This window comes from Drosophila novamexicana, unplaced genomic scaffold (assembly GCF_003285875.2).
Source record: "Drosophila novamexicana strain 15010-1031.04,08,12 unplaced genomic scaffold, DnovRS2.1 tig00000008-arrow-pilon, whole genome shotgun sequence".
NCBI classification, from domain to species: Eukaryota; Metazoa; Arthropoda; class Insecta; order Diptera; family Drosophilidae; genus Drosophila; species Drosophila novamexicana.
In genome coordinates, this window is record NW_020824765.1 from 7,352,391 (window position 1) to 7,367,163 (window position 14,773).

The 14,773-nt window shown below is 36.9% G+C and overlaps 4 protein-coding genes across 5 annotated transcripts; all 4 read right to left on the bottom strand.

The window, feature by feature from the left end:
- Positions 1-187: 187 nt before the first annotated feature.
- On the bottom strand, positions 188-2,670 carry LOC115771745 (longitudinals lacking protein). 2 transcript variants are annotated; one of them, XM_030717598.1, is made up of 2 exons: positions 1,700-2,670; positions 1,303-1,631 (listed from the first exon to the last, which is right to left on the bottom strand). In XM_030717598.1, the coding sequence occupies exons 1-2, from the start codon at positions 2,580-2,582 to the stop codon at positions 1,381-1,383; spliced, it is 1,134 nt and encodes a 377-aa protein (XP_030573458.1). In that variant the 5' UTR covers positions 2,583-2,670; the 3' UTR covers positions 1,303-1,380. The 2 variants fall into 2 exon arrangements, with proteins under 2 accessions (XP_030573449.1, XP_030573458.1); XM_030717589.1 differs by having other exon boundaries at positions 188-2,667.
- Positions 2,671-6,822: 4,152 nt separating this feature from the next.
- On the bottom strand, positions 6,823-8,399 carry LOC115764160 (zinc finger protein 667-like). Its single transcript, XM_030707042.1, has 2 exons — positions 7,848-8,399; positions 6,823-7,061 (listed from the first exon to the last, which is right to left on the bottom strand). Exons 1-2 carry the CDS (start codon positions 8,284-8,286, stop codon positions 6,823-6,825), a joined length of 678 nt encoding a protein of 225 aa, XP_030562902.1. The 5' UTR covers positions 8,287-8,399.
- Positions 8,400-8,626: 227 nt separating this feature from the next.
- LOC115758630 (longitudinals lacking protein, isoforms N/O/W/X/Y-like) lies at positions 8,627-10,339 on the bottom strand. The gene is made up of 2 exons (XM_030699368.1): positions 10,275-10,339; positions 8,627-10,187 (listed from the first exon to the last, which is right to left on the bottom strand). Exons 1-2 carry the CDS (start codon positions 10,309-10,311, stop codon positions 9,226-9,228), a joined length of 999 nt encoding a protein of 332 aa, XP_030555228.1. The 5' UTR covers positions 10,312-10,339; the 3' UTR covers positions 8,627-9,225.
- A 242-nt stretch (positions 10,340-10,581) lies between these two features.
- Positions 10,582-13,697, bottom strand: LOC115764109 (histone-lysine N-methyltransferase MECOM-like). The gene is made up of 2 exons (XM_030706973.1): positions 13,681-13,697; positions 10,582-12,952 (listed from the first exon to the last, which is right to left on the bottom strand). Exon 2 carries the CDS (start codon positions 12,684-12,686, stop codon positions 12,255-12,257), a length of 432 nt encoding a protein of 143 aa, XP_030562833.1. The 5' UTR covers positions 12,687-12,952; positions 13,681-13,697; the 3' UTR covers positions 10,582-12,254.
- Positions 13,698-14,773: the final 1,076 nt, after the last annotated feature.

Here is a 14,773-nt window from a genome sequence, read left to right on the forward strand (position 1 = left end):
ATTCGGCGCTTCATTGGAAATGAATCATAATAATTCTACCCAAAATGGCAGTTGTAGTATATAAATATATAAAATATGATAAAATACATTTGGATATAAGAAGTATTTGATTTTTGGTCTGGGAATCATAATAAACATTTTTGTTCTTTTCTTATTCTTTTTGTTTTTTTTTTTCTTTTTTTTTTGGTTATTGTAAAATAAAAGCCCTAAATATAATTGCTTTCAGTCTCAAAAAGTCAATGTTATGCATAAAATGAAAGATTTTGGTTTTTAAAATAATAAATTTGTTCAATCCATAATCGATTTGCGATTCTATAACTATAATGTAAGAATGATTAGCTCATAATCAGTCAAAATTTTAAATAAAATAAATACCTAATATGGCATAAATCGAGGAGATCGCTTAGGCAGTCAAGGATGGGGCCAGGCTCAAGGAATAAAGCGCAACTAAATAAATATATCAAAAGAGATCTTTGGGCATGGACAATGTTGAGTATGGTGGAAAATTGGGCAAGATGTAAAATTTGTCGCCAAATTGGCTTTAAGGATCTTAGGCAAATAAAACGCTAATTCTTTTGGCCTTTTATTGTTAATGGATATGTTCGGCGGATATTTGATGGGGCCTTGCATAATATAGTCTAACATGTATCTGAATGTGGTCGGGAATCGCTTAACTCATAAAAGTCCATACAAAAATATTTGCTTAGGTCAATTAAAATATCAATTTGCAAAATATCAACGTCGACTCGCATTTCGTGTGCTTTTTTCTGGAAATACATATACATATTATATCTATAAAATTGTTGTAAATAATACGTTGCATTTGAAAATATTGATGTCTTAATACTAATTGGTTTCTTTTGCGATTTTGATTATATGCTTGATTAGAATTGTTTGCACTCCTTATAAAACATAAATTATTTTAATATTATTACAATTAAACATAAAATATTTGTTGATTTTTTGTTTTTGTTTTTTCTTGGGGATGACACATAAATTGACAAGAGATAATTCATAACTTTGTTTTCCAAAGACAAATTAAAAAAAAACGGAGACAATCCTTGCTTCATACGGTGCAAAAACATAATAAATTTAAGTGGAAGTTACAATCGTTTCCCCTCAGTGCCCCGCCCACATAGAGTATGTAGTAGTCTGTGTGTATTTGGTATATGATGAATCGTATGTGACAAATGTAAAAAGCTTGAAATTCGCAATCACTTATTGCAGTCAATGATGAGCTTGCCCTGCGAATCGTCCGAGATGGAGCCGCTCAGGCTCATGCCGCCGGCGCCGCCCTCCATGTTCATGGAGTACTTGGAACGACGCTTGCTGGGCAGCTGCGGCAGATCCGTGTGATGCTTGCGCACATGAACGCCCAGATTACCGCGTTGCTTGGACTTGTAGGGACAGTAGGGGCACTGATGGGCCGGCTCCTTGCCGCCACACTCGACATTCTCGTGACGACGCAGCGTAGACTTCCAGCGATACTTTTTGCCACAATGACGGCACTCGTAGACGGGCTCCCCGTCCAGTCCAATGCCATTGGGGCTGGTGGTGCTGCAATTGCTGCTGCTGCCCCCGTAGTCGCTCAGTGTGAACTCCAGCTGGCGGAAGGCCTGCGCCTGTGCCTCCTTAAGCGAGCCGGATGAGCTGTTGGCATTCGAGGCGAACATGTTCAGCGTATAGTTGCCAAACTTACCGCCAGCAACGGTGCCCGACTGATCCATCAGCTGTATATCCTCGAAGGCATTAAAGCGTGCATCTTCCTCATCCTCGGTCGAAGAGCCCGGTTCATTTTCGCACTCCGAGTGCCGCATATCGCGCTGCTGCTGCTTGCGCAACAGATTCTCCAATATTTTGGTGGGTGTCACATCGTTGCCGCCAATATTGTTGTCCGGCTCGTCCGGCAAACGACGCTGCGGCGTCTGCTGGCGCAGGATCTCCTGGGCGCGCAGCTGCTGCTGGAAGCTGTGCAGCCCGTTGCGCATCAGCGCCTCAGCGATCGCCGCAGCGGGCGGCTTGTGGGCCGGTGCTGCTGCTGCAGCTGCCGCATTGGCCACCAGCACGGAGGTGGGTATGGCCGTTACACCGGGAACAAGGCTAAGCTCTGCGGGCACCGCATTGGCGCCAGCCGCTGTCTTCAGTGAATATTTGAGGCGTGGATGAAATGAGCCAGCGCCAGCGGCAGCGCTTAGTTGTTGCATTTCATCAGCCATCAAGTTTTTTGAAGCCGTCTCGGAGGCAGCACCATAAACGGCAATCGCTGCAATGCTGGACGGCTCCAGCGTCTCTGCCGAGGTGGGCGACACCTGTCCGTACTTACTCAGCTCGACCGGATCCTGTTGCAGCTGCTGCGGCTGCTGTTGCTTCGGTGCCTTGGCCGATTTGGTTTTGTAAAACTCGAACAGCATGTCGGATACCTCGGATACGGACAAACGCTTGCGCCGTGAACCGGGCAGCTGCAGCTTCTGCTCTTCGCGCTTGACATTGAGTATGCTGCGCTGCAGGCCGCGCTGTATCTCTCCGGCGGTCGCAGACGGTGCGGTGTTCTCCTTGCGGCTGAGATCTGTTGATGAAAGCATATCGTATTAGTTTCAATTTATTGACAAATCTTGCATAAAATTCCGACTGCTGCGGGCGGCTAAATATATATATACACGATAATACAAATGAAAAAGCAAATGATGAGTTTTCATTATTGACTGAACTAAGCCTCGGACTGCTTGGGTTAGGTGAAACAAACAAAAATTCGATGGGTTAGATATGTATGTAAAAGCATGCGAAATAATTTGTAAAAAAAGCAACATAAAATTAATTGTTTAAATTAATATAAAAGTATTAAAAACATATTTTCATAAAACAGTAAATAAAGCTAAGTACACATAATTTAAAAATTTATTAAGTTTTTTTTTTGTTTTAATATAACATTAAATGAAAATGAAAATGTTGTAAAAGCCGCTGGCAATGCTTGCATTTTCTTTCTTTTTTTTTTGTTGTTGTTGCGCAAATGAAAATGAAAATGTTGTGAAAATGTTTTGTTGTTGTTGTTGCTGTGGTGGTGCTGGTGGTGTTGTTGGTGGTTGTTCTTGTGATTTGATTGTACCGTAACCATAATAATTTTTGTTATCTTTACCTGCTGCACATCTAAAAATAAATAGAGAAAATAGGTTAGTGCCATTTCTTTTTTTTTTTTTGCTTTCGATTATTTAATCCAAGGCTCCGTTTTGTCCTTCCAAGCAAGCTGAAAAAATATGAAAAACAATTGATTAATTACTTTGAGCTTAACACAGGTGTTCAAGTGCAGTTTAGCTTTGTGCTGTTGTGTGGCCCTGAGCTTTAAGTAGAGCTTTAAGCGCAGCTTTTAGTCAACACAACACTTTAGCTGAATAAAAGCTTCGCTTTCAGCTCACTTTACGTGGAAGAATTAACGAGAACCACCCACGCGCAAGCGCTCGGAAAAGCGTCCACACGGCAACACAAGCGAAACTGCACTAGTCGACGGCGCAGCTTAACAATTTTCCAAGCACCGCAGCAGGCAGGCGGCAGGCAGGCAGACGCATCCTCAAATCCCAAAGGCTGCAGCGCAGCTGCAACCAATGGCAGGCAAACAACTGCAGCAACAGCAACAACAATAACATTCGGGAAAAATCTTGTTTCGTGTGGCTTATACGCATGTGTATGCGTGTGTGTGTGTGTGTGCATTTGTGTTTGTGTGTATCTGTTGCTGCTTGCACAGCAAGTGTACCCAAGGCTTAAGGCCTGCTTGATCCGGGTCCTTGATTTATTTTTACTCTTTGCTCATTTTCCCAATTTTCTACCTAGCTCGCGTCGTTGCTTCTTCTATTTCTGGCATGTTCTAGGCAAACCTCTCTCTCCCACAGAAAACTTTCTCCGAGCGCCAGAGCGAGCGTGTGGGCTGAGCGAGAAAGAGCGCAAAAGAGAGCGAGTGCGCGATAGAAAGCATTTGCGCAGGCGCACATTTCATCTACGTATGCATGTGTGTGTGTGCGCGCGCGTGTGTGTATTTAAGAGCAGCTTCCGGTGGTGTTTCGGGTGTTTTCTTTCTACAGCTGTAAGCGATGTTTATATATACATACATACATATATACATCATATGCATTTCAAGGTCAGCATATGAAACACATTGAGAATAAGGCAGCAAACTTAAGGGAGGGCTTGACAAAAATTATTGGAATTTATATTTGCTACGCATTAACCATAAAACGGATAAATAAATTTGGGAACAGCAGGCAGAGTATCAGCTTTTACACCAATGTAGGCATATGTATATACATATGTATGTATGTATATAACTGTAGATTTCAGCTTTTATAAGGAAGTCTCACCCAGATACATGAGCTAGATTAAGTGAAATTGTTATGCTGGTTCCCATTTACCGAATACAATTAGAGTTTGGGAACCCACTAAAATGACTATGAAAACATCAGCTTAAAGATATTATAGCATGAACAAGAAATTTGCATATGTACATCAGTTATAGATGAAGAAATCAAGCTAATTGACTAATTGGTTCTTAAAACAGACAGATAAGGGTTTTCATTATAAGTATCTCAAATAATTGAAGAATTCAAGTCAAAGATATAGAAGATTTTTATGTTGAAAGATATAGCTTTAAATTCAGCTCTCCGTAGAGGACTTTCTTTTTATAGATAAGAGAGCGTAAATCCACGTTGTAAATGGTTAAAATAGATACATTTTTAACGCTTGCAATATACAGAGCCTAGCCAGCGCTTCCAGGAATTTAACATTGAAATATAAAAATAGCTTCAAGACAATAGAGCCAAGACAAGACCCTTGGAACTTGCATGTTTGTATGTTTGTGTGTCGCCTGTGCTGTGTATCCTGTTTACTGGACTTTGCGAAGGCAAAGCCCAAAAGGAAACGGGAAAAATGTATAAAAATAAAATTCAGGCACGAAGACGCATTGCCAAATGGAAAATTGTTGGAAACGTGGGAAGCACAAAAGCAAAAGTAAAAGCCGCCGCCGACAGGCAAACGAGAAACGGCATAAAAATAAAACACAAGCCACACAAGGAGCGCAGCAAGAGAGCGAGAGAGAGAGAGAGCGAGAGGGAGAGCGAGAGCGAGAGAGAGAGGGAGAGACTGTGAAAACTTATTTTTAGAGAGAAACCCAGTTTGAAACGTGATTTATCTGTGCACAAATGTTTTTCAAATGCATTTCGTTGAGTCTCGCATGTGGGTGTGTTTGGAAAAGATCCCTGAAATGAGATAGGATTGGAATGAGGCACTGTGGCAGTACAGTTCAGTTGGCTGCGATTTGTGGTTGGCCAAATTTTGAATAGATTGTGAACGATTTCAAGGACAGAAACCACCCTGCACTGGGACAATGGCCTGAAACCTGTTTTGGTTAAAGGATTAGCATCTATTGTATTGAAATGTGAAGCGAAATGGAATTATTTTTGCCTGATTGAGCACTTAAAAATTTGCAATTCATCAAATAGTGGTATGGTTCAATATTTACCTCCAGTCAATTTTCCAGCTTTTCATTTAAATTTAAAATTAAAACTATCTGTAAAGAAAATAAAAATTAATAAATAATTGATTTTAGAAAATATACAAAATACATACCAAAATCAACTTTAAACAAATAAAATAACAAGTTCTTCCAGTTTTTGTTTGGCTAATGCAAATGAAATAAAAAATAAAGGAAAATATTAATAAGATAAATTGGTGCAAATATTATAAATATAATAATGCTGTAGTTTTTATATACTTGTTTTAGCCATATAACAATTTTCAATTTATAATTTTATTTTTTTATTTGTATTTTTTTTTTTTGGCATACGCTTTATCATTTTAATTTTATTAGCAACAGGTATAAAAACTTAAATTGGTCCTCATTTAATCTGGATAATTATTGTTAACTAAATTAGTTATATTATAACTAAAATATAATAACTTACACGAAAGTTGGCTAACAACAAAATTAAACTCCTTCGCTCGCTCTCTATTCAAAAGATAACGTAAAAATGCTTGAAACACAACAATTTTCGGAAATACATACGAGTTCAATAATTATAAGCGAGTTTTGGCTGCTGTTTAACTACAATAATAATGATTATTAGTAATATAATCGCTGGCAATATACCATCTTTATGATCTGCTGCGTAATATATGTAATTTTTGGTCACAATTTGGTAAATATATGTGTTGTTTTTTTTTGTTTCAATTTGAACAATTCAAAAATTAAGTTGGAATCCAAACTTCATTTCACAAATTCAGACTTAGCTCCGTTTACAATATGCTATCAAACTTTCTTATATAATAAATGTATATATTTATTTTCTTTTGTGGGGGACAGAGTGAGCTCTATAAGTTTCTAATACTATTGCTGAAAACTTATGGATTTAAGAAACTATAATTTCCAAAAGCTTATTCACCGTTTGTCTAAAACTTTTGAAATTAATTGTAAAACAAAAATTAATAAAATAACAAATTTATTTCGTTATTCTACTGTTCTTTTTTCGTTTTTTTCAAACAAATAATATTGAAAACGTCCAATATAGATCATGGATATTTTAAATATATATATGCATAGAATTTTATAGATATAGATATATATAGAATTTGAAATCCGAAATAATTATTCAGCTAGATCGTAAAGATTTGTTGATCTATATAGAAAGCTAACAAGAAAAGGCGAGTTATTTTCGATTTTTGTTTTCTAAACTTAAAAACCGAACAATCCTAACTAAAATCATTAGAAATTTCCAGCGTTCACTCAACCACAAAGAATATTTGTTGCAATAACTATTATATCTTGAAATCTATCAAGAGTGCCTAAATCAAAACCGAGTGCTCATTGCGCATGTGCTCGTTGAGGAAGGCCTGGGATCGATAGACGCGTGCGCACAGAGGACAGCGATTGGATTCGTATGGTGGCAAGCGCTTGGAGCTCTGCCGTGGCAGCTTGCGTCCGGCGACCAGGCTGCTAGTGTCGATGTGCAAATTGTGTGGCAAATGCGGCACCAGATGCTGCAGCGAGCGGGCTGTTGAAATGGAGGCCAGTTGCTGCAGTGCTATCAATGCATCCGTGTTGTTCACCAGCGGCTTCTTGCTGTTGTTGTTGTTATGGTTGTTGTTGTTGTTGTTGTTGTTATGGGGCGATCGCCGTTGTGCCGTCGAGGGCTCCTCATTCTCGCTTTTGGCTTCCCTGGCTTTGGTCAGCTGTTTGGAGGTGCCGGGCATGGCGCTGTCCTGGCCACGCAAATTGTACTTCCTGACGTTGCTCACTGCAAAGAGAAAAAACATTTTGTGGGCTAATCAAACAAACAAAAAATGTAAATCATAATTTTAAAGAAGAAACCAAACTAGATAACAGCATTGCCTAAACCAAAGGGTAAATAAATCTGTACATTAAATATTATAAATAAATTAATTAATTAAGCAGTAACACACAGGCATACACACAGATATATATACACACAAAGTAAATATAATTGATCGAAAAACAGAAAAAAGAAAAGAAATGCATGTTCTATATGGCCGTTTCTTTCTTCATTTTATTTACATATTATAAAATTTAAGAATTTGGCATTAACGAGCAACTTGGCTAATAATTACATCGGTTTTAACTTAAGAACAACAAAAACATCTGGGCCCGGCCCAAACACACCTAAAACCGACCACCAAAAAATATGCTTAACTTATGTCCACATCATCCGATTCATATTCCACCTTGATTTCAGTCGTATAGAGAAACATGGGATCAATTGCGCTCAAAGGGCGACTGGACGTACGACTTGTGGGTTTCGTTGCCCTTGTTGTCGCTGTTGTTGTTTCAGTTGTTGTTGTTGTTGTTGTTGTTGTTTCTGTTGCTGTTTGCGTAGTTGTTGTTTTTTCTGCAACCAGTTTTTGCTTTTGATTTTGCCTGTAAATAAGCCTGCGCTCGGCGGCCAGCACTGCCTGATGCAGCTTCTTGTGGCGATTCAAATGGGAGCGTCGCTTGAACCACTTGAGGCAATAGTCACACTGGAAACGCTTAAAGTCCTGGCACTCCTCGCTCTGATGCAGCATCAGGCGGTTCATTGTGTTATAGTAGCGTCCGCATTGGCACAGCAGCTGGTTCCTTGGGCCGTGCCGCACGAAATCTAGGAAGCAATAGATGGTAAAAATGACAACGAATGACAATAATAAACAAATGACTACGGCATTATTGAAATACAAGGAATTATATATATTTTGTGATATATGCCAGAGATGAGACTTTGCTGGATGAATACACAAATTCGTTTGGATTAACATTTCGTCTCTTTTATTATTGAGTTTATGTACGCAATCTATTTTGTTAAATGATTTCTTTTCGTTTGTTTAGCTACTTTAACAAAAATACGTTTTAAACACCTTTTTTTCGGTACTCAGCCAGATCTTAGCAGCAGCAGCAGCAGCAGCGGACCCTACAAAAAAGAAATTCATATTAATAATATTTACAAAAATATATATATATATAAAAAATATAAATACTTGTCAAAAAAATAATAATAAGTAAATAGTACAAGGCGCATAAATTGTAAACATTTATTAATTTATTTATTATCATATACAATTTTAAATATGTATATAAGACGATGTTTTTTTCATTAATTTTTAAAATTACTAACGACTGTTTTGCACATAGGAAGTGTGTGCTATATATTACGTATATATAGTATATATATGTATTTGTGTACTTACACTTGAATTTTGGGGCTGCACTTGAGCAATTCAATTCAACTATGTGGAAATTGTGTTTTTTTTCTGTTCTTTTTTTTTTGGCTAATGAAATTCGTTTAAAACTTATGCGACTAACTTTAATATTATGTAATTTCTTCAAGTTTATGTTTGAGATCATATCTTTGGCTATATTACAAAACACTACACACCCTTTGAAATAGTCAGATGAAAACGTGTATATATGTACCTAAAAGTAAGACAACAACAAATGCTATTTCATATAATATAACTGCAGTGGACATTTTAAAATGTGGACAGGCCTGTTGAAAGAGACAACACTTGGGCTAAAAAACTTGGCTTGGAATTTGAAATGTATATAACTCTGAAATTTTAGTTAAAAATAATAACTTTGAATTTTTTAAAAATTGTTTTGAAACTTATTTTTCCTTATTATTCTTTCAGAAGATTCTAGTTCATTTAAATTGCATTTGGAGATTCTTCAGGCCTGCCCATTTATCCCTCCCTTACCCTCTAATTGCTTAGGAGCAGCGTATCGCCATTTTCGGAGTGTTTTTGATTCATGTGTTTGCGCAAATCCGATTTGTATTTGCATTTGTGCGGACAATGCGGACACTTGAGAGTTGGCTCCACGCCGCATTCGTAGTTCTTGTGGCGCTTGAGCGAGCCTTTGATTTTGTACGTCTTGCCGCACACGTTGCACGCATATTTGGCATCATCGATGGCCAGCTCATTGGTGACATGGTGCAGTGCCATGGTGGTGTGCACTCCGCTCAATCCATTCACATACAGCTTGTCCCCCTGATGCGTTGCTTCTTCGCCACAATGCAGCTTGTCCACATAGTCATCATCATCGTTTAACAGGTCCTCATGCTGGCTATTTTTGATGGCCTCCAGTTCGAGTTCGCGTTCCGCCTCATCAGCGTCGGTTAGCAGCAGCTCGGACTCGTGTGTGGCAACCACTGTGGTGGTGACCACCTCGCTGCCCGTACTGGGCGCCATGGAGATGCTAGTGGCACCATATTGCATCACATCGCGGAGCAGCATTTTGTCCTCCAGTCGGGACGTGTCTATTTTGATGTACTCCTGACGCGTTTGCGACTGTTGATGCTGCTGCTGCTGTTGTTGTTGTTGTTGTTGCTGCTGCCGCACATCCAGGCATTGCTGCAGCGACAGTTGCTGCCGCTGTTGTTGCTGCTGCTTCACAATTTGTATGGTGGTGGCCTGTGGCTTGTGCAAGCTGCTGGTATTAGTATTTGTGGTGGCATTTTTGGTCAGCGCGGGAATCGTATACTGTATGTTGCCAACGGGATTACCCAGATCATCGGGCGGCAGCTCCACAACAACTGTTGCGCCCGACAATAGACTGCTGGCATTACCCGAGCTCAGGGATTGGGCAGTGCTTAGTGTATGATTCTGGCTCGTGGCACTGGCTATGGAATAGGGCACCGTCTCCAGTATGGTCCAGTAGCCATCTGTAAATAGAGTCAGAGTAATAAACAACACATTAGAACAACAGTTGAGAATATTTATATATAGGGTATATATGCATATATAATTACTTGCAGCAGTAAAATAACAAATGTGGCAGCTGATCATCCAATTGTTGATGTGCTTGTAATTGGGTGTGTGTGTGTCGGATAATACATGTGTACTATAAGGTCTTGGTGTTTCATTTCAAATACAGCTTTTAAAATAAACAAAAATATAATAAATAATTGCTTTTGGAACTCGTATGAAACAGCTCTACTTAACTGATCATAGATGTTATTATTATAATAAGTATGCTTTATTCTTAATTGCTTGCATTTACAAATATATATATATATATAATATAGATATAATTATGTATATGGTGTATATAAAAAATGTACACAACATTTGCTTTGCTTTCTTTTTAAGTTTAAAAATTATTGTTTATAACACCCGAAAATACATACTGTACTCAAATGTGTGTAACTGAGGAATATATGTAGTGGCAAATAATGGCGCTTTAAGTCTTTGTTTGCTTTACAATATTATTTCATTAATTGTATTTACTTTTTTATTATTATTATTATTATTATTTTTTTTTTTTTTGGAACTGCTGCTGGCAAGAATATTTGAGAAACAGTTAGAGAGAGTTTGGAAGTTTTTCAGAACACCAACCCACCACAGACATTAACAAATCAAGTGATTTCTTTTCTTTTTTTGTTTTTTTTTTTTTGTTTTTTGGGATATAAATAAATGTGGTCTTCGACCAATTTGCTGCTTAAACTAAAGGATAGGCACACGGTCAACAAAACTTAAAAATATTAAAGAAATTATAAAACAAACAATTAAAGAAAATTAACGGAATGCGCTCAGAGATAATTAAGTCGAAGTTCACACGTGAAAATGGATCTTTAAGAAATTCTTGAAATTAGTTTTTGGCCATGTCAATTGAGCATCTATTTTTGTAAAATCCAAATTGAAAAAATTTGCTGTCGATTAGAAAAAAATATGTTAGGATAAGACTTTTAACTAAATTCTATATATATATTTTTTTTTGGCAAATATTGGGCACAAGTATTTCATTAAGGACTGCGACCTTCTATCTGTCCAGGATCAACATATGCAGACATGCCTTAATTTTTTCTGCCTTCATATCTCTCATTCCTTGAGTGCAGAGATTGTGACAGAGAATAAACATATTAATAATTAAGAAAATATCTAGATGATAGACAACTTTTATATATCAGCTTTAAATATCAAAAATTAAAATCGTTGAGCAATTTAATGTTTCGAAATTGGAATAAAAACTGCGCTCAGCAGCCAAAGTGAAAATCATTGATCAAATTTAACATTATATAAGTATGCTATATAAAATATGCACTTTATAGAAATTTAAAGGATTAGGCCATGCCCAAAAAAGTTAGAATATATTTTCAAAAATTTGTCATGTGCAAACTAAGATTTACTTAGATAATGAAATAAATAGAGATTATTTCAGTGGAAAGATAAAAAAATATTACAAATTTATATACAAATAGAACTAAACTCTGTGCTCAAATATGTTTCATTTTGTTGACGAATTGTATCACGTGTAAACTCAGCTTTGCAGTTAAAATTCTAGTAAAATTCAATTGTTTTAAGTTGCTTTGCATTTTTGCAAAGTTTTGTTTAAGTAATTTGTGCGTTGTGCGCAGGAATGTGACATGCTTGAGTTTGCCACAACAACTGGCTATGATAATTGGTTATATATATATGGTATATATACTTCATAGTATATATTAATATAGGTATAAGTGGTTGTGCTACACTATAAAAAAAGCTATGAATTCGCTGCTACTGCTGATGCTGCAGACACACACACACATGTGGAGGTAGTTGTAGCTAACACTGCACAACAGGCTTCAGGCCTCAGACCTCAGGCCTCAGGCTGACCCGTACAGTACAAACTAATGTGTATTCATATTTGGTAAACATTTCAAATTACGCCTCACGGTTTTGCTACACACACACACACGCACGCACAACAGAGTGAGAGAGTGAGAGAGACAGAGAGGGAGGAAGGTGCACTTTTAGGCATCCTCATCGTAGTCATCATCATCCTCGTCGCTCTCCTGCAGCATAGGCACCGCCGTTATGGTTAGATCACGTCCTGCGAAATCGAAGTTGATTTCGCACAGTGCGGCGGCCACATCGCTATCCATGCCGCCGCCATCGGCGTCTTCGGCATCGTTATCAGCATCGTTATCATTGTCGTGCTCGTTATCATCGTTGCTCAAATCGTCCTCGTTGCGTATCAAATAGAGACTCTCCTCGTCGTTACGCAACCGCTCATAGAGCATGCAGTGCTTGCGTTTGGCATGCCGCAACACATGATCCTTGCGACGCGAACGATACTCGCAGGACACGCACTTGTATTTCTTCTGCTTCAGACAATATTTGCGCACATGTTCCTGCAATTTCTGATGCGATTTGTAGTAGCGATTGCAGTGCTTGCACTGCATAAACGAATCACGTGATAGGCTGCTCGCATGTCCTGTTCGCAGGATATTGCTGCTGTGCGTTGTGGCAGCGCCGACGGCATTTGGGTTGCTGCTGCTTGTGTTGTTGTTGTTATTATTGTTATTGTGGCTGCTGCTGCTGTTGTTGTTGTTGTTGTTGTTGTTGAGGTAACCGTAGTAGTCGCCAATGGCGGTGTCATGACTACTGCCAGCATTCGCAGTGCTCGATGTGTCCACGCCCAGCAGACTGCCCAATATGGGATAGATGTCTGTTTTTGGAGGCGTTGTCGGTTGTGGGCGATGAAAAAACAAGAACAAAACATAACAATAAACAAATTAATTAATTAAAAGGCAACGCAAACAACAAAAATACTAATCGAAAAAGAAATCATAATACAAAAATTGAAAAACTTAAACAAATTATAAAAAAAATAAGGAAATATATAAATCTGTATATTGAGAGTGTGAAGAGGTACTTAGTGTTATGTCAACTACCCGCTAGATACAAGTGTTGCGTTGTTGTTGTTGTTGGTGTGAGTTTTGGTTTATAGCAAATATGACTGGAGCCCCAGGCGTTGATGAGCGCACTCGATGATGATGATGATGAAGATGATGATGATGATAAACTTGATGATCGAGCTAATAATGAGAAGCATATATTTCCCGCATATCTATACACACAAGCCCCTTAACTTTGAATATAGAAAAAGAGCACGGCAACAAAAAGATTGTATTAATTATGTACAGTAAATTATAAACAAGAACAAGTAACAGAAACAATAACAAATACAATTTTGAATAGTTATTCAATGGGCGTGTGTTGTTGTGTTGTTTGGTGCATTCAATAACTACAACAATACAGCAATAAATACATAGGTTTATCATTATATTTAAGACTATCTTTCATTTTTTCACTTTTCATTTTTTTTTTTTTGTTTCTTCTCAAAATACAATAAAAGAATTTAAGCATTATGCTGCAGAAACGCAAGGTTCTCACATTAAAGCCATATAGGTATTACGTTTCCAGAATGTGTTTTCCAGCGCGACGGCATCTAGAAGAAGAGAAAAACTTATGTTAGTTTTAGGTTTTCATTTAAAATATATATATTGTGTTGTTATGTTATGTTGCTGTAAATGAGAATTTCTTTCGATAAGTAAAGGCAGACTTAATTTTTTTGTTTTTTCTTTTTTTTTTTTTGTTTTTAATATAATATATTTTTAAATTTAGTTGTTTTCCTGTTTTTACTTATAACAATTAAATCGTTTACTCGTTTTACATTTTCACATTTCTATTTGTTTTTTTTTATATACCTTTTTTTTATTATACATAATAATAAAATTGTTTCACAAAATGTTTTAAGGCGTTTTTCGGCTCTATACACATATAGATATATATTTTCATGTATATATATCCTGATTTATTTGTTGCTAATTGTTTTTTTTTTTTTATTTTTGCACTTACAAATTTTGCATGATTTAAGCACACTTTTTTCAAAAATATTCTAACAACTGGCATTTTGAATGTCATTTTATTTTGTTTTTATCATTTTAAAATTTTGTTAAACTACTCGCAAATGTGTCTATGCATTGAAAAAGCCAAATATATTTCAAATTTTAACATTTTTTTCAAGGGAGTTTTTGTTGTAAATTTTGTTTAAAGCGTAAACTAAGCTAGTTTTTTTATTATTAAATAGAAATAAGATTTTTGCGAATTTTTTCGTTTAGAATTTGCTATTTTTGAATTTTTAAGTTTAATTTTTAGGCAAATGACTCTTGAGTTTTTGTATGTGTGTGTGTGTGTGTGTGTTTAGCGTGCGTGAACAGCAATTAACAATTATGAATTATAATCCACAATTACAGATACATGTGTGTGTTTTGGGTTTAACTTAAAGCTAATTTCTTGTTATTGTTGCATGTATATATATAAAACCCCATTTGACGTGTTTCTGCAGTTATAAATGTGCTACTATATGATTTGTATTAGTTTAAAGAGAAAATATAAACAAGGAAGAAGTATATTATTTGATAGTTAAATACAACTTAAAGGTGTTTTGTGTCTGTGTGTGTCTGTTTGAATGTGTTCTGTATAT